Source organism: Poecilia formosa, unplaced genomic scaffold, assembly GCF_000485575.1.
Source record: "Poecilia formosa unplaced genomic scaffold, Poecilia_formosa-5.1.2 Scaffold1, whole genome shotgun sequence".
NCBI lineage: Eukaryota > Metazoa > Chordata > Actinopteri > Cyprinodontiformes > Poeciliidae > Poecilia > Poecilia formosa.
In genome coordinates, this window is record NW_006799940.1 from 1,470,986 (window position 1) to 1,498,359 (window position 27,374).

General features: G+C 35.9%; 1 protein-coding gene across 6 annotated transcripts in view; it reads left to right on the top strand.

Moving 5' to 3' along the window:
• The window catches only part of ryr3 (ryanodine receptor 3), a 126,631-nt gene that overhangs the window by 19,143 nt on the left and 80,114 nt on the right, over positions 1 to 27,374 (top strand). For 3 of the 6 annotated variants that reach the window (XM_016667980.1, XM_016667993.1, XM_016667983.1), the window contains exons 4-20: positions 5,280 to 5,300; positions 8,187 to 8,201; positions 11,153 to 11,227; positions 12,770 to 12,848; positions 13,050 to 13,162; positions 15,061 to 15,160; positions 16,335 to 16,428; positions 17,883 to 17,957; positions 18,896 to 19,052; positions 20,000 to 20,164; positions 22,287 to 22,408; positions 22,492 to 22,672; positions 24,130 to 24,265; positions 25,628 to 25,723; positions 25,803 to 25,921; positions 26,103 to 26,236; positions 27,282 to 27,363. In XM_016667980.1, coding sequence (XP_016523466.1) covers positions 5,280 to 5,300; positions 8,187 to 8,201; positions 11,153 to 11,227; positions 12,770 to 12,848; positions 13,050 to 13,162; positions 15,061 to 15,160; positions 16,335 to 16,428; positions 17,883 to 17,957; positions 18,896 to 19,052; positions 20,000 to 20,164; positions 22,287 to 22,408; positions 22,492 to 22,672; positions 24,130 to 24,265; positions 25,628 to 25,723; positions 25,803 to 25,921; positions 26,103 to 26,236; positions 27,282 to 27,363 — 1,764 coding nt within the window. The remainder of the gene's footprint in view (positions 1 to 5,279; positions 5,301 to 8,186; positions 8,202 to 11,152; positions 11,228 to 12,769; positions 12,849 to 13,049; positions 13,163 to 15,060; positions 15,161 to 16,334; positions 16,429 to 17,882; positions 17,958 to 18,895; positions 19,053 to 19,999; positions 20,165 to 22,286; positions 22,409 to 22,491; positions 22,673 to 24,129; positions 24,266 to 25,627; positions 25,724 to 25,802; positions 25,922 to 26,102; positions 26,237 to 27,281; positions 27,364 to 27,374) is intronic. The other 3 variants (XM_016667998.1, XM_016668003.1, XM_016668007.1) reach the window with 3 other exon arrangements.

The following is a 27,374-nucleotide window of genomic DNA, read 5'->3' on the forward strand; positions in this document are numbered from 1 at the left end:
TTTAGGGAAAATGGTGCGTTGTTTTCCAACCTTATTTCATAAAGTTCTGAAAAGTATGGTGCGCACATGTTTTCAGCCAAATTTACTCTAATACCCATAATAAAAACACAGCGTTGCCCAGTAGCACCTGCAGCTGTACGGCTGGACACACTGAGTATACCTTGAGATTTTCCTTTTTGATTTTGTGTGAATTTCCACAATAATTCAATAAAACTGGAGGGATTGATTGATATAATTTGGCAGTAAACGGATAAAAATTGCATTGATTTGATTGATAACATGATATTAAAGAACACTTAGTGTTTAGTCTAGAATCTAGAGGACCACATAAAAAGCTGTGGTGGACCGGATTTAGCCCATGGGCCTCGAGTTTGACATGTGGTGTACACAGTTCTGGTGGAGTTGCCAATTTAACAGCTTGTTTTCCTTGTGGTTTTGTGAACTGAAGAACTGACAGGTCTCCTGATTGGCCGACCGTGACATCTGCTGCACTGTTCCTGAGCGTCGTGCTAAGATTGCGGGCTAAACAATTAAATTTAGTCAAAACGTTTGCCAAAAGAGGAGAAATTAAGCAAATACTGTTGCTTCACCTTCTTCTCCTCTGGACATCTGACACACCACCTGAACCTGGGAATCTCCATCCTCCTCCTCCTGTGGATCACACGGCTCGACTTTGCTTTCCTGTCTATTTTATTACTCATGATACATGTTGGAGATGTGGTTGTGCTCTTGTGGGTCAGGCGCAGTGATAGTATTGTGCGTACCCTCCGATAATAACCTGGGGGCGCTGTCAATTGCCTTCCAACATTACCTAATTAGTAATTAGAATTGTGGTTCTAAAGAGAGGAAAACTAACAGTTCACATTATTTTGCAGCAACATGCTTTTCTTGACAGGAAGACGGAAGAAAAACTGAGTTGGTGGGAAGATGGATGAATTTAAATGCAAGGAAATCCTGATGGAAAACTTGAATTGATTTTATTTAAATGGGACAGTTCATATCTACACACACAATATACCAGATTCAGCTAAATGCTCATTTCCATCTGTAGTTTGCTTGAAGCTGAAAGAGACTAACAGGAGAACGATCCTGAACATACAGTCAGAGCTGCAATGGAATGGTTTAGATCACAGCATATTCATGTTTTAGAGCGGCCTAGTCTAACCCCAGACCGCCAATCGAAGTTTAGCTATTTTTGCACAAATTAGAGTCCATCCATCCATTTTCTTTACACCCTTGTCCAAAGTGGGATCGGGAGGGGTGCTGGTGCCTATCTCCAGCTATCGTTCCGGGCGAGAGGCGGGGTACATCCTGGACAGGTCGCCAGTCTGTCAAAAAAACTGACATGTTTTTGGAGGAAACCGGAGTACCCGGAGAAAACCCAGCATGCACAGGGAGAACATGCAAACTACATGCAGAAAGACCGGGGCTGGGAATCGAACCCAGAGCCTTCTTGCTGCAAGGCAACAGCTCTACCAACTGTGCCACTGTGGAGCCCCAAATTGGAGTCATCCACAAAAAATATCCGCCAAAGTAACTGCAGCAAATGTTATCTGCCAAGTTTGGGCTTTTGGAGGCCAAATGTGCACACCACACTGTTCAGTTTTGTATGTGTAAGAATGTCTAAAAAAAACATTTATATTTTTCCTTTTGTGCCACTTTGTATCTGTCAATATTAAAATTTGTGGTTGTAAAAAAAGATTAATTGGTATCAAAACTGTTGCCAATAAATCTATGAGAAATTAGTTTTTCCTTCCTCACAGGCCAAGTTATGAGTTAAATCATCCGTTTTTTTGTCCTCTTTACAGTAATCAAAGAAATTTTACTGAAAGCATTCAGAAGTAAACTCTTTCAGGCAGAGAAAATAAAATTGTGGAAGTGAAAATGTTCTGATTCTGCAAAAAGAACCTTTGCCGAATGTGTCAGTGATATTTTGAGTCCTTCAAATCTGGGCCAAGATCTGCCTTGATTCCTGTCCAAAAACAATCTTTAAAATGCTGTCGCACATTCACAAATTTATATTTCAAGTGTCAGAAAATGAAGATATGAAGTAATTTTATTATGTGCCAATATATATTCAAGACGGGACAAAAAAAATTACTGTTTAGCATCAAACATCCAAACTTTTTCTGAGTTTTACACTTACAAAGTCTCAGCGTATATTATCTTTCAAAAAGATTTTTAATAGATGATGTTTTTCAATATTTAATTGTATTTAAACTATTTTTTTATTTGTTTCAGAGACGAAATTTGCTTTGTCTTTAAACCTGTACATGACATTATGTGTAATGTGCTCTAAAAAATTTTATCAAATGGAAAGGATAATTAAAAATTCAATAAACATCAGATAAACAGTGCACATTTTTTAAGAATTTACTGAAATATCCAGCAGACAGGAACTACAGTTTGGCAAACTTCTCAAATGCCTCCTTAGAAATCATGTTGTTGGCGCTTAAATACAGTTTTCTGCTTGTCAATGAATAATATTTTATATTTTACATTAAATCTGCTAAAGAAAGTGGAACAGAATGTCTTCAATTCAGTTTTCTTATAAAAGGCAAATGGAAAAAAAAACTGTGTTATCATAAGGTAATATACAATATGAATGAATAAAACAATTCTTGGTCCAAATTCAGTTCAACTCAGTCCAATAATGTAGATACAGATTGTATATCTAATGCTTTTTGATAAGGTATTAATTAGGGAAGTTTACAAGCAAGCATGTGGCTACAGTGGAGAGAAACCAAGCTCTCTAAACAGCCAACTTCCAAAGAAAACCTTTTAAAAATATTTAAAAAGCCTGAAGAATATGGGGAATTTTCCTCCCATAATCCAAGAGCACATTTTCAGTTTGAAAGCAGGAGTTCGGACTGAAAATCCTGCTTATATTTTCTTTCAAAAATATTTTTAATATATGATGTTTTTCAATACTTAATTGTATTTAAACCATTTGTTTATTTGTTTCAGAGATGAAACAAATAAAACTTTTGTTTTTAAAACTTTAAATACTCACGCTTACATTTTCAGTTTGACAGCAGGATTTCATGTCTTTCTTCTAAAACTTGCAATTCTTGTACTCCAAGCTTCTGCTCTCTTTCAAATATTCACTCTGCTCTCTTAAACCTTTCTCCTCACGCTCAACACTTGTCTCTGCTCAGATCAAATCTCTGCTTGCAAGCCTTGCAAGCCTCTCTGCTCGCTTGTGAAACATTTTCTGCTCACTTGGAACAAAGAGGTACCATCGCCTGGCAACCTCTCAGCCAATAGAATACAAGTGTTCTACTGGGTGCGTTTGTTTCCTTCTAGTGGGCGTGCCTGTGTGGCTACTGTCGATTGCATCAACCTGCGCCACCCACTATCTATATCTTCCTGTCAATAGATAGAAAGATTCAGATCGAAAATGTGTGCTCTCGAATTATGGCAGAAAAATTCCCCCATAGAAGACAATCTGTTCATGAGTAGAAAAAACTTTAAATAAGAAAATGAGCTAATTGGATTTATACATTTTGCACAATGCTGTCCCTCTAGTTTACATAAAAATTAAACATTTTGAGTAATTGTCATTCAGCGGATGACAACTTGATTTTGTGTACTTGTAGTCAACATATTCTCTGCATTATTTAAGGCTTCCCGAAGCATTTTGAAAGGTTTTGATAAATTAAAATGCACTAACTTCAAAACAAACGAGGGAAATATTTTTTGGGGTTCACTGTTGCACCCTCTGCATCCTTGGTTTAAACTGAAAAGCTCAGACTCGTTTCTCTCGGCTCTGCTTGAGCCCACTCAGCATGTTTAGGTAATCTTGGATCCTGTGGATTCTCTGCTCTTCCCACAGAAGTGCGACTGAAAACAACCAGCTTCCTACTGTTAAATATGTTGTGTGAAAATTCTGATTGCTTAGAAAAATTCTGTGAAAATCAGTAAAAGTCAGTCAAACCTTTTGTATAATGCTAAACAGTTCTATAAAAACCCTGATATTATCTGATTAATTAGTCGCTGCTTCAATATTTTAGGTTAAATGAGTTTGCTTTGATTAGACAGATGATTAGACTGCTTTATTTTCACAACCACAAATATTTCCAATCAGCCAAATTGCTCTTTCTTGTAGATGAAATGAAAGGATAATATGCTGCTTTGCACAGAAACAGGTGGGGGAAGGGTGGGCTCATATACAGCTCTGGAAAAAATTAAGAGACCACTTAAAATGATCTGTTTCTCTGATTTTACTTTATATAGGTTTATGTTTGAGTAAAATGAACATTGTTTTTTATTCTATGAGCTACTGACATGTCTGAAAAAAATTTAGTTTTTATTTGCAGAAAATAACAAAAAGATGCAGAGATTTCAGACTTCAAATAATTGAAAGAAAACAAGTTCATATTCATTTAGAACCAGCAATACTAACGTTTTAACTCAGGAAGAGTTCAGAAATATTAATATTTAGAGGAATAACCAGGAGGTTTTCAATGGGGTTCACTGCAGTGGGCTCTTCATTTTCTCCAGAGCTGTAGCTTAAAAAAATATGAAATAAAATCTTTAAATAGAAAATGAATGATTGAAATGAAGGCGGAAATCATGAGATGGGAATTTTAAATTTAAAAACAAAGAGAAAACAATGCTTACTTCTTATACGAGCTGATATTATTTGGAATAAGTTGCTTGGTACTGCTTGACGGAAAAAAAGTCACATTTCCTTCTGGATACACGTGGTCTGATTTAATTTACGAAGCAATCCCTCGAAATAACCCCAAATTGTTATTGGATATTTTAACGAGACCACTGGTATTCCAGGAATAAATCGTCTAAATCGGCAAACGTTGTTGTGAAACACAGATGTGGAAAGTGCAGCACCTTAATTGGGTACAAAAACAAAAACAAACCCTGCAATATTTTCATAAAAAAAGAAAAGTTGCAGGTTGTTCTGGGTTACAGTAACCACATTTGTCCTTTCATGTACAACATCGCCCTCTGGCACAGACAGTTCTTTAAGTATTTTATTTTGTACAGCGCTTCGCCGGGGAGTTGGACCTGCATTGTTATTAGCCTGGGTAGCAGATTTGCTTTGTGCTCCACAGTGCAACACTGTTGGCTGGCCTTGTTTGGCAGGACAACATGATGTTGGCTGGAATACAAACTCTCTGATAGCGAGGCTAATAAATCACCTCCCCCAGTTCCCACTGTAAGGCCCCTTTTCTACCCTCTTGTTGCTCACACTGGTGTAATCCACTGCCGTTCTTCCCAGTAACACATTCTTCTCACTTGTGTTTGTTTGTTACTAGAAAGCCGACCATGAAAAATGGGTAGGTTCATCAGTTTGTTCATCCATCATGTTGCCAGTGTGCATGACCGACCGCTAATCCGAGGGGCCGAACTTCAGGCACTTTCACTCAATGTGATGCTTATTTCTCGACTGTCATAGCTGCATTTGTTAAAGGGAAATCATCTAATCAATGAGGATGTGACTAAATTTGCATCAGAGTGTTGAATTAACTTTCTGGAAAAACATTTAGCTCACATTGGCTATCCTGGAAACTTTTAAAAGCCAGTGAAATTTAAAATATGGCAATCTTGAAATAGCATTTATTTTGTTTACATGAGTGAATGTGTGGCCTGCCCCCTTCAGTGTGCAAATGTCCAAGCATTTCATATCGAAGGTTTGTTTCTTATTCATAATAGTCTTTTTTTTCAGTTTAGCTGCACTTTTAAGAGAAGATTGTGGAGATTTAGTCAAATGAAAACTGTAAATGTAATTAAACTTCAAAATTGGCAGAGACGTCGGTTTGCTGTCTGGGAGTGTTGCTCTGTTTTCTCTGAGTTTGATCTTTTAACTAAAAGTCTGAAACATTGACAAGAGGAAATGTTCTAAAATCAATTCTGAATTCAGGGATTGAAAACATTATTTATCTAGTCTAGTTTCTGATTGTTCTAATTTTCAGAATCTTAACAGAAAACAGTAAAAACTAAATGCAACATGAACGCTATGAAAAAAAGATTTAATGAATTATGTAGGGAAAAAATGCATTTGGTGTAGTTGAGGAAGCAATTCAGGAATATTTGATTTGGTAATCCTGGAAATTAGGAAGAGATTGAGTAAGGATCCGGGAGATTAAGAAAATAAAGCCAACAGAATATTAGGACCGCACTAAAAAATTAATAAAAAAGAATAAAATTAATATTTTCAGAATAAACTAAAATAAAATTGTATGTTAATTTTTTTTTATTTACTAATATGTTTTTATTCTTGGCTGGAGGAACTGAGCAAAAAATTGAATAAAGGAGGAAAGACGGGAATTAATATCCTGAATTTGCCATTTGTGGGGAAACAAAGGCTGAGAAAAGAATTGAATAAATAAGTGAATAAATAAACTGAGCAAACTGCAGAAACAATGAAAGGATGAAGTAAAGAATTGAAGAATGATTAATGTTGAAAAAGGAATTGAGCAAAGAAGAAATGGGAATGAAATGAGAAAATTAAAGACAGATTATGTAAGGGAAGCAGCTGAGGAAATAATTGAGGAATTGAAGAAAAAGGAATGAGTAAGGAGTTAGGAGAAAATAGTTGAGTAAGTCACTGTTGAAGGATGAAAATGAGCAAGGAATAGGAGAAAAAGGGATTAAGGAAGAAAACGAGTACAGGAGCAAAGAGTTTGAAGGATTAGGATTAAGAATAAGAAAGTAATAGAAGATGATGCAGAAATAAAGGATTTATAGACCTAATTAAAAACTAAGGAGCTAAATAAATATCTGCCTATGAAGGTTGAGTAAATTGTTCTTGATTAGCATAAATCTGCATTTAAATGAGCTCTAGTTTTAGTTTTGACAAATTAATTTTAGAGATTTGAGTTTCCAGAGATGACCTTTATGACTTAATTAATGTTTGTTGACTGTAAAATGCCCTTTTCACAGCAGTCAATGCAGCTTTTAGCTTCAATATTTCAGTCCAGTGTTTCTGTGGATTAATTAATTTTAACACATTTCATTGATTTAATGAATGATGGAGCTAAATAGAGTACACTTTGTGTGCAACAATGATCCAACTAACTTACATGTACACTAACAAGCCAGGATCTTCATGTTCAGGATCGTGTTTTGCAGTAAGATGGCCGACGCGCATCTAAGGTCATAGCTGTGTGTCAAAGGTCACAGCAGTTCCTGGGAGCCATTTGCCAACATGGCAGCAGGCCTGGACTACAGGATTACATCCTCCTCTTCCTCTCAGCTGTGGCTTGAAAATTTCCCTGTCATCTTTTCATTAATTTTTTTTTTGTCTGTCCCAAATAAACCGTGAAGAATAAAAAAAAAAAAATCAAATAGGAGGAATTACCAGAGGGTTAATTTATGAACCACTTTAGGGCTAATCTTTTTTTTTTTGTCTTTAAAAATGTTTGAGGAAAAACAAACAAAACAGAAAAACAAACAAAACAGAAAAACAAAACTTAGATCACGTTTCAAACTTAAGGTCCGGGGGCCAAATCTGGCCCGCTGTAGCTTTCTATGTGGCCCTCTAGGCTCCAAATTACATCAATAATTTCCTCCAGTTTTTCACGAATCCTCAAAATTCACACAACACAACAGATCCCCACATTTTTTCTGGTCTTACTGCAAATGTTTATCAAAATTGGTCAAAAACATTGAGTTTAATTGACTGATGCCTCAGCCTTATATGGTGTCAAGTAATAAAAAGTCACATGTAACATCACACATTAGCTCTAATACCACAATAATTCCTTACAAATATTCATACATTATCATCACATTGCAAAAAACCCCCACAAAAACAGTCAAACTCCTGGAGGAACAGCTATTTATTAATATTTTAACAGTTTAATGGCTTTTATCAACAGATTCTGGCACAACCAGATGAATGAAAAAACTCAATGAAAGTGAGTTTGACACCCCTGCTCTAGGTAAACTAACAGCAGTTTCTCTGGATCCAAAGTTTGCTCTAACTAGTAGGTTTTATTTCTTTTTCGGGGTTGCTAAACAGAATAAGTACCCCAGGAGTTTCTTTGTATAAACTAATAAGACCTAAGCTTCAAATAAATTACATTTAATTACTTTGAAAGAAATTAGATGCTGTTTATGAGAAGCTTGGAAAAAAGAATCAAATAAGAAAAGAAGCAAAGTGTTGGAAACTTCTCAGGAGCTCCACTGGTTTAATTTTGTTCATTTCCCCCTGCTGCTAGAGGTTAATTAAAAAGGTAGGTGCTCCTGTTTGTGTTGTGATGACAGAAATCCCACTTCGTTCCTTCTTGCATAACCTTCCTCCACGTTTCCTCAGGTGTTTGGCAAGTGGATGTCGTACTTATTCTTGTTCATCACAAGAATGAGCCATCTGAAGGCCTGTACACGGCAAGAACAGAGAAATTTGCTCTTTCTCCTAGAGATACAAGAACAAAATCACAGGTGTCAAATTCGAGGCCCCTGGGCCAAATCTGGCCCGCCACAGCTTTTTATGTGGCCTTCTAGATTCTAGACTAGACACTAAGCATGTTTAAATATTGTTATCCATCAAATTAATGTAGTTTTTATCTGTTTACTGCCAAATTATATCAATCAGTCCCTCCAGTTTCTTGAGAATTATTGTGCAAATTCATGCAAAAATCAACAAAATGAGCCAAAAACTGGGAGTTTATTGGAGATTTTTCTCAAAAATTATCAAAAGCTTTCTTTCTTGTACTAAACAGCTTCCTCGGCTTTAATTGATGTCAGATTATAATCCATGATCTATACAGAGAATAATAAGAAGTCACATTTATCGTCATAAATAAGCTCAAATATCGCAAATATTTCCAAACATTTTGATTTTTCTAGCAAAAAGAATCAGAAAATCCTGGAGGGACTGAAAAGATGTCCAATAATATTATTTAATTTTAATAATTCATTGATATTTTAACAGTTTGAACAGGTTTTAAAAATATGTTCTGGCAGAGTCGGCCCTTTAAGAGCATTCAAGATCTTGATTTGTCCCAAAATGAAAATAAGTTTGACACCCCTGATGTATAATAAACATTAGAAATTATTCTGATCTCCTCCTGATAGAAATTATATTTTGTTTTTGCAGCTTTGGTTTTCTTTTCTTGATGCATATTCTGGGTAGAGCGTTTTTTCTTCTGTGGTGTCTGAACCGGTACGGTGGTACCGCTGGTGGGAGAAACCTGTGAAAACTTCCCAGGAGTTCTGCACTTGAATTCTTGTGAAGTATGAAATGTTTAGGCCGGAAAGTGTTTGTCCTTCGGGTAAAAAGAACAAATTTCTCTGTTGTTGAGCAAGTGTTGGCATTAAGTGTGATCATGTGTTTGTTTTCATCTTTAATTGTGAGCATAGTTGTGTGTATTCTTGTTAGTTCCTCTATCTGTTGCTTGCACTTTGAAATAAGTACCAAAAATATAACCCCTTGAGTTTCAGACTTTACTCCAAAGACGTAAAGTAATGGCAACTCGGTTTTAATATCTCACACAAAGGTGAAGTGAAAGATATTAACTTGCAGTGTAAATGTTACAGTGGGGAGGATAAGCTGAGAGATTCTGCAGATTTTGTACGTTTGCTCACTTGACGAGAAAATAAGTTTATGGTAGCTTGATTTTGATGAAGACAGAATCAAAAATCAAGGAAATACACATTGCATGAGTTGAAGATGAATTTTCACGTCACTGGAGGAAGTAGGTATTGAAATCTTCATTGGCTGCGGAGCTAAAATATTTTCTGCAGGCGTTCAGAAGGTTTTCATACACCTTAGGAAGGATTTGGTGGAAAATCGTTACTTATCACAACACAGATTATGTGTAGGATTGAAGTGGAGACCAGTGAAATACCTTAAAGTGATTCTTCTATAGCCAGTCATTTCTTTCTGGCTGAGAAAGAAAGGTTAGACAGATTCATTTGAAAAATCTGAATGTTTCCACCTCAGTGATAGACTGTAAGGATGGTGTTTTTGGGTCATACTAAGCATTCCTCAATGAGAAAAAAAATACTTTATGAAGCTACAAATAGAGGGCAATCAATGGTTATTTTATTTTTCTTGCATTTTTAGATTAATTATCTCAAGGTTGTGCAGATCTGCCATCTTGTTCTTGATGTCCTGTTTGGACTTGCTGATGGTAGTGAAAAGGTAGAAATGGAACAAATTAATTGTGTGAGCAGATGTTTGTTTGCCAGTGGTAGAGAGTTAAATATTAATTTAACTCAACAAAATGTAAGTTACAAATTTAACTACATGTAATGTGTTCTTTCTGGATTTTTGCTTCATATTCTGTCTCCCAACATTAAAATATCATGGAAATTTGAGACTATTGTTGTTTGTGAGCAAAATGCAAAAACAATAGGGAATCAAGTATGGCTGCACAATATATTAGTGCAAGTTATTATTGCAATATCACTTATTTTATTGTCGTTGCACAAAGATACATCAGTGAAATTGGCAATAAAATGTCATTGCCGGAGCACGCATGCACACAAAAGTACAGAAATTACATTCTCCGGTGGAAAGGGAAAAAAACATTTCTTTATACCCCCTCTGAAGTTGTTTATAGCTGCATATTTCAACACCAATTATAGCTTAATATACGCTAAAACGCACAGTGGAAGCCATCTTGGCTCTACTGCATTCATATTCTTCTTTATATTGCTTTCTGGGGTTCAGCCAATCAGTAGCAATAAAAATAAATGCCCCTTCTGGATTGGCTGCTTTCCAAACCACAGCCAATAGAATGTCAGGTAGCATTGTGCGTCAACATATTGGCTTCTATCTAGATATCATCCACGAACAAATCCAAAAATGGGTGGATTTTCCACAAATAATTTGGACATTTGTTCCAGTTATTTAGTTAACAATCTTTATTTAATGCAACATAAATAGCTGGTAAGGTGGTAAAGTGGTTAAAAAACTTCAGCTAAGTTGATTTAATGCCAAAACAGCTGAGGAACTTTATTAATAAATCCTTGTTCCTCATTATTCAGGATCTGTGTTCGTAACTTTAACACTTTTCAGTTTTGTTTTTTTTTACTTTATCACTCGTTATGTCGTTGTCGCAACCTTCACCAACTATAATATTGTGCAGCTCTACAACCAGCTTCCTGTTCCCCCTTTTGTACATCAACATGACGTAGATTTTGGGACGCGCAGTGATGTTATGAATCTGTTTGTTGGCAGGCGGGTCAGGGAGGCGGACACCGGACCCTGCTCTACGGTCACGCCATCCTCTTACGTCACTCCTTCAGTGACATGGTGAGTATTTACACTAAAATGACGAAGATGGAGATAAATTGTACTTTGATAATTGTCAGACATTCTGTTACTGTGGTTGTGTAACTGCTATTTTTGTTAAATATTGACTTTCTTTGAAACTCGGTCCGTTCCGCCATGACGGACGTCAAAATTATGCGCTCCAAAAAACTAGAGTAGCCTAATATCGCTTTTATTAAGTTGATTTCACAGTTAAAAAAAAAAAAGTCACAGGGTGCTGCGCGATCGACTGCAGAAAAAGAAAAGGGTGAAAACCAACCTTGTCATTTTATTGTATAACTTTAATGAGGAAAGACGGCTGTGATGGAGAGCAGCTGTTAATCATAATGACGTCAGCCCTCGGTGTAACCATGGATTTGCAGCGGATACTTTTTACAAGAAGATTACCGGTTATATACTTTATAAGTATGTAGGATTCGAAAGATATGAAATATTGCATTACGGAGAAGGTACGTGTCTAACCATTGGTAACCATGGAGACAGTGCCGCACCGTCATGTAGCCTAGCATATGGGAAAAAAACTGTTTAGCATCTCGTCTTCTGTGCGTTTTTAATGTGCTTCGGTGTAAAGGGAAGCGCTGTTTATGACTTAGTGATATAAATCCATCCATCCATCCATCCATTTTCCGTCACCCTTGTCCCTCAGTGGGGTCGGGAGGGGTGCTGGTGCCTATCTCCAGCTAGTGATATAAATCATGTGGTGTGAATTCAGGCAAAGTCGGTAATTTGATCAAAACGTCAGGAGGGAGGAGGTATGGGTCGGTTTCTAAGCTAGCTATGTCCAACTTTTGTAAATATCACCATCTATGAGCCTCAACCAGGTGTGTTACGTTCACAGACAAATTAGGTTGATTCAAACAAGTAGAAGCCATGAATAAACTGGCAAAAACAACTTTGGAAAACAATTTCAGTCGCTCTGTTCAATACTCCCGATTCTCACTTCCGACGTCCATCATGGCACCTCGAATGATTAAGTGACGTAGTTGCAAAGAGTCAATACAAACAATTCAGATAAATCTATTGCATATAAAGTGATAAAGTTCTTGAGACATTTTGTATTTCTTTTTGTATTCAAAATTACAAGAAAGTCAGACTTTCTTGTAATCTGTTAAAATGGTCTCAAGAAATATTTCCTTTCATAATCTGAAAGTCTATAAAAGTTTTCTTTTAGATTTTGTTGCTTTTTACTCAGTTTTTGTCCATGATAATTTTCAAAGGAAATTCTTTTTATGACTAGTTTAGTGTTTCTTCAAACTGGTATAAAGTAGATCCTGGTGTTTGCTGGATTTTTTTTGTATGATACTTTGATACAAATACTATACAAGAACATGTCTGTTTTTCCCATAGTGCTGTTCTTATTCAGAAACTTGGTTACCGAGTTGATTTAATTGACTAATAAATTAATACACTTATTATTCAGCACTAAGACTTCACATTCCTTCTTCTAAAACATTAATATTTTTCCAGTTTGCATTAGAGCTCCATTTCCTTTGACCCAACACTAATTCATTTTTCACTCACCAGTACTTGACCTGTTTGAAGACATCAAGGTCTCTGACAGACAAGCTGTCATTTGATGTCGGACTGCAAGAAGATTCAGTAGGTACAGTATGAATAATGAACACTCAACCAATATGAACCAGTTTGTATTAACCTTGAGATTAAGTAAGTACTGGATATGATTGAAATATAACTCTACGTGCTGTGAAACATCTGCACATCTTACCCTCTCTGATGTTTTTGAATAATGGGAGATGTTAAAAGATTCCACCTGATCAACATATTTCTGTGTTTCTGCCTTTAGGAGAAGCCTGCTGGTGGACTATTCATCCGGCGTCCAAGCAAAGATCAGAAGGAGAGAAAGTCCGCATTGGAGATGATCTGATTCTCGTCAGCGTGTCCACTGAGAGATATCTGGCAAGTCACATTTTTAAAACTCACCCGAGGAAAGACTGTAAAGCTTTAAATACACTCTGCTGAATGTTACCAGTACCTTGTTGAATCTATGCCATGAAGGATTAAGACAGAAGGAGGCCCAACATGGTACTAGCAAGGTGTACCTGATAAAGCATCCACTTTATTTATATATACACATATATACATGCATACTCTGGTTCTAGACTGATCCAAGCTCTGATCAGTCTAGCTCCAGCTAACATCAGAGTGACAAGACAATTTGAGTTGAAAGCAGCATACCTTTGCTCTGCTACCTGAGCTGGAAACCAGATTACCTGTAAAACACCTCTATGCATATTAAAAACAATTTGTGATGTACTTACTCATCTGACAGATGGGTTTAAAGTTAATGCTGTCTCCTAAGCTCAACTCCACACCTGACCCCAATTAACTTGCTCTGTGAAAGTGGAGAGAGGGATTTCAGAAGGGAGAGCTGGAGGCAGAGAGTGAAATTGCCTAAAGGGAGCCACTGTGACGTGCTAAGCATATGAAACTTTTTTAGAAATACTTTATGCTGGGTGCTCTAATCGCCTCCAGTGATGAAGGTACTGAATTATAGCAAAACTGGCAAAAATCCAGACTTTTATCTCTTCTGCACGGACATAATCAGTCAGTTCAGGAACTTCAAAACTGACTTCCAAAAATGCAATTATTTGAAGAGTTTTTTTGGAATCCAAATTATTCTGATTTGCTTTGTCAAGTTAAATTACTCAGTAAATGTTTTTCTTTTCTGTAATTTTTGAGAAATTCAGAGAAATTTAGTTGTCTTCTCCTTAAGCACTTACGACTTGCATATCTTGGTTGACTGAGAATCTATACCAGCATATAACCTAAAGATTTTTACTGGTTTGCACACTTGATCCAGTCACTGAATATGTTTTTCTTTATTACTGTATATATTTTAATATCTGAGGGTTTATGAAAAGAGAGATTGAAAAGTTGTCGGCTGAATCTATTCTGCTTTTACATGCGTACCCTGCTGTGTTCATTACAAATAAACCATTTTTACTCTTCATAGCTTTAGCATGAGAAATACTAACAAAATACACACAAAAAAGAATCAAAAAGCAAAATAAAAAAGTAAGTAAATTGCCATCATGAAGGTTTCAATCAGATGTCAAATATTTATACACTGCAAAACACAAATTTTAACCAAATGTTTTTGGTCAAGTTTCCAGAGGAAATATCTTACTACATTGAAATAAGACAAAACTAAATTAAAAGTAACTTTTCTGCTTGTTTTAAGTCAATTGATGGAAAAAAAAACATACTGGTTCCAGTGGCAGATTATTTAACTTATAATAAAACATTTTCCCATGTTACAAGTGAAATAATCTGCCACTGGAACTAGTACTTTTTCATCCATTTTAAGGAATTGTTTCTTTACATAAAAGAAGCTCCAGTGTGTTGCAGAAAAGCTATTTCTAAGAGTACAAAGATATTTGTACTGAAACTAGATTTTGTCTTTTTGCAGTGTAACTTTCATTCATTCTGTTTTTATTCCCTTTTGAATCTTATGTTTTTACTTAGTTTAAGATTTTCTGCAAAACTATTCCACGGCTTAACCCCAGCAACCGAGATGCACATACTTTTCTGGTGACGTCTTAAACACCTCTAGGAAAATATTCTGTGAACTAAGTGAAATTTTCTGTTAAATCTGGTATACAGCATTTCAGATCAGACTGACGGTAACATTTGGTGGAAGTGTGATGGTGCTGCTTTACTGCTTCAGGGCCTGAATGACTTGAATATTGCTATGAATAATGCATAAGTAAAGCTAAATGTAATAGATTGTTTTGTCTGCAGCAGTTGTCTTCCATTCTATCTGAAGTCCTGCTTAACCTGCTTTTCTGTTTCAGCATCTCTCGAACTGTAACGGCAACATTCAGGTAGACGCCTCCTTCATGCAAACCCTCTGGAACGTCCAGCCTACGTGTTCGTCAGGCAGCATGGCTGTAGGTGGGTCCTTCATCCTCCATCAATGACAGCAGCAATCTTAGGCTGTATTCACACTGCAGCCTGAAGTGACCCAATTTCGTAGTTTTTTTTGTTTTGTTTGTTCTTTGACGTAATGCGACCTGGATCTGATCTTTTCATAACAGTCTGAACAACACAGGTTGGATTCTTTTCAAATGCGACCCAGGCCCCTTGGATATCCGACATGCATCCGATTCATATGTGACCTAATGACCAGGTCGCACTCATCCGATCTGCACATCACTGATACTCGACAAATGTCACTATTCTGCATCCTGATAGGCACGAGCGGGAAGAAAAACAACAACGAAGGCGGACTGTAATGAGGATTAAGTTGTTAATGTGCTAACTCTGGTCGGACAACAACTAGAAAATCGTAAGCATCCATCTTTACTTCCGCAAACATGGAGCAATTCTTTTTTCTGGCGGTTGGCAAAACACTGAGCATGTAACATTACTGCACACGAGGGACACTTTCAGGTCGTTTGCAGTTCACACTGGAGATCACATACAAATCGGATATATTTTGGAAGTGTGAACAACCACGCCAAAAAAATCTGATTTCACAAAAAATCAGAATTGGGTCATGTCAGGCTGCAGTGTGAACGTAGCCACAGACAAATGTTTACATCATTTTCTTTCAGAAATTGAAAGATTGAAGTGGGACGTATTCAGAAAATGTCACATTTTACTTCCATTTGGGTTTCTACTGCTTCTAAAAACAGACCAAGTGCTTAAATAATAAGAAATAATTAATAATAAGTTATAAGTAATAAGTTGATGTTTTTCAGTGTCTGGAAAATGAGCTGTTTCAAAAATCTCAGTAATGTAACATTACAAATCAGCAGGAACTGCTCCTTACCTAGCAACCCAGCCCGTTACCTAGCAACCTGACGGAAGTCCAGCACGTCACCTAGCAACCCAAACTGAGCTCTAGAATGTTTGGTCAGTTACTTTTACCGCTTTATGCGCCTATGGTAACATATTAAACGAAGAATTATAGGTTACTTTTAAAACTGTGATGTTATTATGTCAGGTAACTGTAACAGTGGGAAAAGTAGTGGCTCTAGTGTAAAGTGTTTCTGTATCACTAAAAGAGCATGAAATAAATTCTCTCCATTTACCGTTTGACTCCGTTCTGCTTCTTTTTTCTAAGGGTATTTGATTGGCGGGCATGTGATGCGTCTCTGTCATGGTCACGACGAGAGCTTGACGATCCCTGGAGCAGATAAGAGTGAAGAGGAGCAAAGGTTTGTAATAAACTGCTGAAGAGATTTAAATCTAGAACACACTTAGTTCATCTTGAGAGAATATGTTTGTTCTCCAAAGCTTTGAGAAAGGGGTTTTACGTATGAAGATGGGGTCTTTAGTTGCTGAATGGAAGTATATGAGCCTTGAAATTAAAAGGTTGGGTTTAAATGAGTTCTACAAATTGAAAATTACCTTAAATATACCAATATATTGTTTACAAAGTGGCTTAAGAGAAACAAAATCAGTGTTTTGTGTTGATCCCAGTAACATATAAGTATTCAGAGATTAAAAGGTGTGTGACAGGAAGGCAACCTAAAAATCCTGACTCAGTTACACCACCTCTATCAGGAGGAAATTACAGCAAGATACTGTCAGAAACTTGTTGAATAATACTCAATCTACCAACCTACCAAATACTCAATAAATGTATGGGTTTTCATTTATGAATTAAACAAAAAGTACAAAAATAAATGTATAAAGTGTAATTATTCTGGGATTCAGTAGATAAAAATATTTTGGCAATCCTACTTGACATACAACAGGAAATGTTTGATCCTTTTTTAATATTTAATTAAGCAATGTAATGGTGTATTTGAGCAGTGCATCTGACTTCCACTTTATCTAAACACAGAAAGTTAAAGATTGAGTCCAAAAATTCAGCAGCAAATATTTGTAAATAAAATAAATAAATGTATATTATCTATTTATATTATATTATATCATGTTATATTATCTTTAATTTCTGTAAGTTTATACATAAAAAAAACTATTTGAAGCCCTCCGATGGCATAAACATATACACAGATATATAATATTAAGCAATATTGCTGCTTTAATTTTATTCCGTTTCTTTAACCCTTTCATGCATGAATTATGATCCTTTGTGTTAGGATTTTTTTTTTCTATCTTTTTTTCTTAAAGCATGAAAAAAGGTAGGAAAGAAATTTGTAAAAAAAAAAAACAAAAAAAAAACTTTTTTTTTCTTTTTAGGTGATCAATTGTAATTTTCTCCAAATACAAAGTTATTTAAAAATACATCAGTAGTATTGTTCTTTAGGGGTTATCTGATGTCACAATATGTTTTTTACCTGCAAGAGTCGTCTACAGTAGAAGGAGGGTCCGAGTTGGTTGGCATGCTTTTTTGTCTGTCAGCCATATTGGATTTAACAAAAATAATTTCTTGCATTTGCAGCTGATGGCCAGTAGTTGATAGTGTACTTCATGATGCATTAGTGTCCACTTCAGTGGTCTGTGTGCATTTATAACATAAAAATCCACAAGAAGCACAAGAAAATGGTTTTTAGACAGCTGTCCACTGTATTGACCCCTATGTATGAAAGGGTTAAAAAAGTATTACATTTTGTGTGACTGGTGTTTTCTCTTCCACCTCTTCATTTTATATGATTTGAGTAATCAGAATTATGAAAACCCCTATTTGTTGTTGTTTTGACAGAATAGTGAACTACGAGGCGGGGAAGGGAGCGTCAAGAGCCCGCTCCCTGTGGAGACTGGAGCCTCTCAGGATCAGGTAAGACAAAACAAAATGGCCGAATGGACTGAGGATAGCTCATACACACACATTTTTTCAAGCTTGGTAAATTTCACTGCTCACCTCTCTTGCATGTGTCGAGCACTGTAGACTATATTTAAAACTCCCCTGCCTCTGTCCTTAGGTGTCACTGCCAATTAGCTGGCTAAGTCCTGCAGAATGTGAAGTCCTGTCTGACATTCCTGTTTTTTTTTTATGTTTTTGTCAAAGCATGATAGAAAACAGGATTGTTAAAATTAGACAGTGCTACCAGATAGCTTAAATTAACTGAGGGAAAGTCCTTTATAAAATAATTTTTTTATAACTATATTTCTAATGAATTTCTTGATTGACTTCTTGTCGTTTAAAAACAGAAGACTGCTCTTATTGATATTTCCTCATTATGTGGACAGTAAAGTTTATCTCTGAGAAAACTCAGATCTTTACTGTGACTTTCATACTTTTGGTATGAAAGTCACAGTAAACTGTTTCACCCTGTGATTGGGCTAATTGAGATTTGTTGCCTAAATAACTCAGCAAATATCACAACTGTTTGAATCATTATAAATTCCAAAAAAATAACTATATTGCGATATGCAGGATGGACATTCAAGTCAAATATGAACTTGTCTTAAAATTTTCTGCTTGTATCTGAAACTGCAAAAATTGAATGCTTGAACAGAGCGTAGGTTTGAAAACTTTCAAATGGCACATCATCATAAAAGCCCTTTTGAGAAAACTTAGAAATATTTACCAAACAAGTGTTGGTAACTTGAGATCATATGAAATAAAATGCAGTATTTACAATTGAAATTTGTCCCAAAAAAAAAGACATTTTGATTGGAAGAAATTCAGTACAGCTGAACAAAAACATGAATTAACTAATTTTATTATGTGACAGTGTTTCAGAGCTTTTAACATCTGTTCTGTGTGTTTAGCTGGAGCGGCAGCCACATTCGATGGGGCCAGTCTTTCCGTCTGCGTCATCTCTCCACTGGTCGCTATCTGGCCTTGACTGAAGACCGTGGTTTGGTCCTGGAGGACAGAGAGAAGTGCCACACCAAAGCCACTGCTTTTTGCTTTAAGCCATCCAAGGTTACTCGTCTTCTCAGACTTTAACTAGACCTTGTTTTTACTCCATAAGCATGACTGTTTCAGGGAGCCTCTGATGAGATACTGTCACCACCATAATCTGACCTTTTCTCTGCTGCAGAACAAACTGCACTGTTGACAGATTAGAGCAAACATTCATGTTGTCCAGTTTTGATTCAGGCCACTTTTCACAGAGAATGCGAGGAGAAATGTATCAATACATCGAGATTTATTTACCATCTAATTCAAATTTAACCACTGAAAGTGTACGACTTTGAAAAATGTGTGGAAAACAATTTAATTAGTGACACGATGTACAGGTTTACAGGTTGTGCTCTCGAGAGCTTTCCAAGTGTTGGATTATAGTACACAATGAATTTGTTTGGTTTTCCATCTTGTGCGACTATTTGTTTTATTATGCAAACAATCCCTGCTTGTTTTCCTTAGTAAAAACTCCCAGAAATGAGCTGCATGAGTCACCTTCAGAACCTTTTTATCTAAAGTCTTATAAAACTCCTGACAACAGAGAGTAATGACCCTTCTGCCAATAACCACTCCTCCTAGAGTTATCACTCAGGACTCATACTTATGGTCTTTATTTACTCTATTTTTAGCTAATTCCTCCATCTTTTCTACTCCATCGGCTCCTTTATCAAGGAAGGTCAAATCCTCGTCGTGCTCAACATTGCATTAATATGTTCCTCCCAACTTGCTGTTGACATTAATCAATTGAATCACTCCATCTCTGTCTGACAAGTGGCCAAGCTAATGATCCCTGCCTGAGCCTCCATTGAAACTGATGTCCTGAACCTGTGATTATCATCTAATGCCAATTTTTCATCGTGTTTGATGGACTTTGTGTCGTATTTCCAGCCATGTGAGTGGATTTGGCCTTTCTGCTTTGTTTTCTTTGCTAATCTTCGTTTTCCTTCTCATTCTGAATAAACCAGGAAAAAGGCGATTCTGGCATGAAGAGGGATATTGACGGGATGGGAGTCCCCGAGATAAAGTACGGTGACTCCGTCTGTTTTGTCATGCACGTGGCCACTGGACTGTGGCTGTCCTACCTGGCACCTGATGCCAAATCGTCTCGTCTTGGTCCCCTGAAAAGAAGGGTAAATATTTTGTTTGCAGACGGTGGGAATAAATATTTCACTCATCTTTAGGTCTGCCTTTATTTAGAGAATTTATAAAGGTTTAACGCTATCTAGTACATTTTACTTAAATTGGGGATGTCCAAAGTGTGGCCCGAGGGCCATTTGCTGCCCTTTGGATAATTTTGTTTGGGCCCTTGGTCCACAATACAAGAATGGAGTGACTTTTCGATTAATTTAATATTTTTACACACAAAAAAATTCTTCTTACTTTTATTCATTTAGCTACAAGGAAAAGTATTTTTCTTTTATTTATTGATTACACTTGATGTGTTGCCAAAGGTGATGGAAAAAAAAGGATAATAAACCCCAATAAAGTTTTTGAAAATAACACAGAAACACAATGCATTTACAGATTCCTTTTCTACGAAAAAATAAACTACTATGTTTTATTAGAATGTTGTCTATTTGGTATATTATCGAGGCAAGAAAGACAAGAAATGTCTTAAGAAAGAAATCTTTCCAGTTTTAATAAAAAAATAGATAAAAATGAAGCCCTCGAGTTCTCTCAACTTCAAAATATTTGGACACCACTGACTTAAATCCATTAATTTATGTTTAAAGTGGATTCCAGGTGAATAAAGTATATAAACCAATAGTGGAAAGTAAGTGTGGATATCTGCAATCATTGAATTGAAATCTAAAATCTAGTCATCTGCTTCCACAAACATTTGTGGAAGATTTGGCAACACACTCATTGAAGACCAATGTTGTACCATGATGGTGTTACTGGTATTTTAACAGAGTGGAAGGGAAAGGAAATGACGGAATCTAAGGGTACATTCACACCAACCCCGTTTAGTCCACTTTAACCAAACTCTAGTTCATTTGCTTAACATTATTCACAACAATTTGCTGAGTTGTGAATAAACGTTAGAATTCGAATAAACATTCAAACTCTAATGTGCACCAAAGAAACGACCCCTGACCTAAAACCCTAAGTCTCGGTTTGGTTGAATTGAACTCGGGTGCGGTTTGAATGCATATGTGGATGCAAAGCAGACTGGAGACTGCTCCAAAAGCAGGAAGTGGACTAAAGTGCAGGGGATTCTGGGTAGATAAAAGGCAAGAATCTAGTGCTAGTGGGATCCACTGCAAAAACACCATATTTTACCAAACAGTTTTACTCTTGTTTCTGGTGCAAATATCTTATTACACTTGAAATAAAACAAAACTAACTTTCAAGTATCTTTTCAGCAAGATATAGAGGCTTGTTTTATTTGAATAATTAGTGAAATAGTCTGCCAATGGAACAAGTATTTTTTAATCATTATGAAGGAATTATTTTCTTGAAATAAGCTTCTATAGCTTGCTGATAAGTAACTTTTAAGTTAGCTTTATCTTAATTCAACCTTACTAAGATATTTGCACTACAAAACTAGACAAAAGTACTTGATAAGATTGTGTGCTTTTGCAGTGAAATGGCTCTGGAGAAATCCTACAACCGCTAAAATCTGACATAACACCATTTTTGTTTGCATTTTGTGAAGAAGAAAGTTGCACTAATTTCTTCTTCAGAGGTTTTCATGACATTTCCTTCGGTAGTTCTTGTTGCAGCGCCACCACAGGCGAATAGGGGAACAGATTTTTTAAAAGGTTTTGTTTGCCACAAGGTAAAATTGTCCTGGAAGGCTGAAAAGTCCAGGACAAAAGTGACATTTGCAGAATCAAATCACAGTCCATCAAACTTGTTTATACAGCTCATATTACTATTAAAAACCAGGCTTCACTTTTACTCTGCTGGCAGCAGAAATTGTCTCATTAGGAGTGATGGGCACTTGAGCTGGGTCAGTAAATGAGTTTGGCTCTTGTCTGCTGCTCAAGGCTGAGTCTTCCTGCAGAGATGATACCTTGTGATGATGCAAGGCAGCGTCTGCAGGCTTGAGCGTTGGCCAAACGCCTGACAAGCTGAAGGTGATGGCCAGTTTACAACTGGCCATCTCTCCCTGTTTGATCCTTAAGCTGCTGGATTTCCACCAACTCAGGGTTTTTTCATAGGTTTTTTGTGAATCTGATGTAATATTTCAGTCATTCCAATCAGAAAAATGTTTTTTTTTACATTATGCACGTTTTTCTGATCTAGGCCTGCCTTCACTCTGAGGGCCACATGGATGATGGTCTCATCCTGCAGCGCTGCCAGCATGAGGAGTCTCGGGCTGCTCGCATCATCCGAAACACCACATTCCTCTTCAAAAACTTCATAAAGTGGGTAAAAAACACTGCAGAGCCAACATGTGATTCCAAAGCGAATCAAATTAAAATTTAAAAGTCTGATTTTTGACTTTCAGGGCACTGGACAGCGCTGCAGCCGGAGAGACGAATGCGGTGGCCGGATATGTTGAAGAGGTGCTGCAGACGCTGAACGATCTGATTGAATATTTCAAGCAGCCCGACGTAGATCTAGAGCACGAGGAAAAACAGGCGAGGCTTCGCTCACTCATCAAACAACAAGACCTCTTCAAGGAGGAGGTAAGTCGGCTGAATCAGTCCGCAGAGACTGGGCTTTTGTTTTATCTGGTAAATAATGTCATGTGGGATTTAAAGAATCTGGCAGCATCTTCAGTTTTTGGAAAAATTCAAAGTAACCTCAGTTTGGAGAATCAGAGGAAAAATCTTGAGTTGACTTATCAAAATAGAAAAAAATAATGTAAATATGGAAATAATCTTAGCTAATACTTTATATTTGAGAGATTTTAAAGGGATGATTTTGGTAAATTACAATTTTTAATTATCTTTAATTAAAAACTGTAATTTTTAATTATTTTATTCTTTTTTTTTTAAACTGTAGTTTTTAATTAAGTCTGTTTAAGTCTAATTTATAAAGTGGAGTCCATAAAGACTCCTGAGGTACAAAACCATAAATGTGGCCGTAATCATGGGTTTGACTAAAGCCATAACAATTTGTGATGATTTATGAATATCATCATTTATTGCTTTCAACAAAGGAAATGCAATTTACAAAACAATACTTAAGAATTTACTATTTTTCTAACAGTGAAGGCTTTTAAATCTTTTTGGTGCCAGAAACAATAATATCTTGATTAAAAGTTACTTATAAATCAGTTTTTACTTATAAAACTGACTTTTATAAATAAAAATTAAATCTTATTTAAAAAATAATTGCAACAAAGCAAAAAGATTAAAGTTAAAAACAGCATTATTGTGATAACCACAACAAAATAACATGTTTCAATGTCTTGACTAACAATAAACAAACTATCTCTTTTGTAATATCTTTGTCTGTTTACATGCCTGTCACGATAACAAATTAAATAAATTGTTCCAGAAGTTATTGCGATAATTTATAATGTTGTTTTGAGACCATTTTTAAGTGATATAATGGTAATTAAAAAATAAAAGAACAATAAGCTTTAAATTCTAATGAACATTTAACACTGGAACTAGAAGACATTTTAAATATCCAAAATAAATAAACAAAACAACAAATAAAATGAATTTTGAAGTCATTGTAAACAAAATTGTCCTTCAAAAAAAGGGCTGGTTGAGGCCAAAATACCAAAACTGAAAACTTTTATCTGCCAGTTTTTGGTAGAAAGAGAAAAAAAAAGAGATAAACGATAAATTATGCCAATGGAAATAATTGAGTTTGTTTTAATTTATCATGCAATTAATTGATTTATTGATTATTGTGACAGGCCTACATGTTTATACTTGCATATTTCAATACAGTGCTTTATTTTGTCATTATTCATTCAACACTTTCCAGATTATATTCATTTTCTGCCAAATAAATGTTGAATTCTTGTAATAATTTACTTTCACTAGAAATATAAGCACTACTTTGTGTTCTTTTTTTAAATAAAATGTTTCTAATAAGACAAAATATAAGTTTATACTGAACTTAAAGCAAATTCCACATCTCATGATTAATAGCTATACATAATAATGCATGTATTTTCCGTCAGGGTATGCTGGCCCTGCTCTCCAAATGCATTGACCGGATGAACCTGTATGATAGTGCGGCCCACTTCGGAGAGATGGCCGGGGAGGAAGCTGGTGCAGCGTGGAAGGACATCCTCAACCTCCTCTATGAACTCCTGGGTGAGTGATGGATCACGGAAAATATCTCCTGTCAGCACCTGTTCAGTCTGAGTGGACATGAAGTATTTATCATCCCTCCCTGAATCCCTTTTTCCCCTTTGGACTCCTCTTCTCTCATCTCTCTGCAGTCCTTCATTTCATCCTTCGCTAGCATTCTTTTGAGCATGTTTAAAGTTCACAGCTTTTTGCAGATTCATTTGTCTGAAAATAAATAACCTGTATGTCACGTGAACCTTACCGGGTCCTACATTTTCCACTGTTTTTATTTTTAAAGCTCAGAGGGTGTTTTGTTTTCCTGTCGCTGGCATTCTTCCAGGGTGGTCAGGCTCACCTTGACCACCCTTACATTCATCATTCCCTATCCTGGAGCCGCTCACGTGTGTGCACAGGTCTAGCCCACAAACACACAGCTAATCGTAAATTATTGCTGCCCCTTCGGTGGGGTTGCCTCTGAGGAGGCAGATTTTCATGATGGATTGTTTGTTCTGCCTTTCATTTCAGTATAAAGGGGAATGAGCTTAATAGTCCAAGTTATTTATTTAGTTTGTTCATTAAGCATCAGTTTTTATAATTTGACGTTAATTACACATCCATAAGAGGTGGATGTTCCTCTAAAACGTGTCAAACTCAATTTGTGCTTGAAATCATTTAAATCTCTGGAGGATTTTGATTTCAAGTTATTTGTTTGATTCTTGGAACTTGACTGGGGTATCTAAAAAAACAAGAAGGAGTTACAAGTGTATCTTCCTTTTATTGACATTTTAATAAAATTTTTTTAAAAAGTATCTTAATATGTAGAAAAAATAATTAGTTATAAAATGTTTCTTATAATTGCTTACCAGATTTTTGCCACTGGCATTTTATCAGAGAAAAACATGAAGGAAAAATTAAATTGCCTGTAAAAATAAATTTAAATTTGGTGTGAATAATTTTGAGCTTAAATGTAAGTTGAGTGCATCCAAATTACAAGATTGTGTGGCAGTCCAAGCAATGATTAAACTGCTAATGAAATCACAATTTGGCATTGTTTTTTTTTTAAATTACCTTCATGTCATTTATTTTGACATAATTTACTCTTGGTCACCAGTGTGGCTCTGTTCATGTGTTCATGCTGAATTAGAGCTTTCTTGACACCCAGTGTTGGTCAAAATCAGTATTCAGAAAGTAGATTTGCTGGCATTTAGTCAACCTGGTGTCCCTGAAACAAAATGGAACAAGGCTTCTAAATGTCTTAACAGCAAAGAAAGTCCAAAAGAAATCCTAAATAATTATAGAGCTCAGAGCTTTTGGCTTCATGTTCACCCAACAGTTAAAAAAAAACAAAAACATTGTGTTGAGAGTCAAACTGTGTGTTTTGTTCAGCTGCACTGATTCGTGGAAACCGGACCAACTGCACCCAGTTCTCCCGAAACTTGGACTGGCTGGTCAGCAAACTGGAAAGAATGGAGTCATCATCAGGTATCACAAGTCTCTTTGTTTTTCTTCTAATTAATAAAACATGGAATGACGGATGATTTGTTTTAACTTTGTTTTGCAGGAATCCTAGAAGTCCTCCACTGCATCTTGGTGGAAAGTCCAGAAGCTCTGAACATCATTCAGAAAGGTCACATTAAATCCATAATTTCTCTTCTCTACAAGCATGGACGCAACCACAAGGTGGGCTGGGAAAATTGGTCTGGATTTTATCAGTAATCGCATTCATCATTGTCAAAAAATCATTCTGGATTTAAACAGAAACAAGATTTAATTAATTATAAGTCGTTAGATGATTTACTGAGTTAAAACAATGTGTTGCATGAATGAAAAAAGAAAATACTTCTTACTTTTTGCCCTTTAGATTCTGGATGTGCTGTGCTCTCTGTGTGTGTGCAATGGGGTGGCAGTGAGAACCAATCAGAATCTGATCTGTGACAACCTGCTGCCAAAAAGGGACCTGCTGCTCCAGACCAGACTGGTCAACGATGTTCAAAGGTAACACGCTGAAAAGTTGTTTATTTCAATATACATATATAAATATATACACACACATTGCCTGTTTTGTGTCTAAAGATTTGTTTGTATGGATGTTTGCTAATGTTGGATCAAATTGACGTTTGAAAGAAAACGTCAATTTTTTGACGTTTTCAAAAAATTGAAAACGTCAATTTTCAATTTGACGTTTGAAAGAAAAGGTAGACTATACAACACTTTTTTTCCTTCCAGCTGCTCCTTTTCATTCAAAACTTTTATTTCAACAAACTATTTTTGAAACTCTTTGCGTACAACAAAAATTCTTGATTATTCCTTGAGAGACATATACAGTGTCAAAGTGTATTTTTATAGCACATTTCAGCAGCAAAGCAGTTCAAAGTGATTTACATCATAAAAAAAAATAAAAACATAAAAAACAATTGTGAAACTGGTAAACATTATATTTTGACAAATGTCATCATTAAAATCATCAATACACATCAAATATGTTGTTCAGTTATTACGGGCTACACGATATTAGAAAATCTCGCTGATGCAATAATAGTGGTAAATATTGTGAAGACATTATTAATGGGGATTTATGCATATTTTTCTTAATTCCTCTTTTTCGTATGTGCTTCCATCACTGTGACTTTTAATGCTTTGTGGGTTGTGGTACCCGACTTACTTTACTTATTTACTTATCTAACTCTACTTACTTAATTCATTTACCTTACTTACTTGCCTTACTTTCATTACTTACTTTCCTAACATTACTTATGTACCTTACTTTACTTAGATACCTATTTATTTTATTAACTTAATTTGGGATTTTCCCTCAGGGTAATTGTATTACATTAGCATGTGAAAATTCATCTTCGTAACAATTGGAATATAGACAAACAATTATTTGCACTCCAAACATTAGCGATGCAAATAGTGGACACACTGACATTGTTACATCTTTCAACCCTAATATACAATCTAGTATTAATATGCAGTCATGTATTAATATACAGTCATGTATTAATATGCAGTCTTGCTTATCTTCTGCCATTGACTCCAGCATGAGGCCCAACATCTTCCTGGGCATCGCTGAAGGTTCGGCTCAGTATAAGAAGTGGTACTACGAGTTGGTCATCGACCAGGTGGACCACTT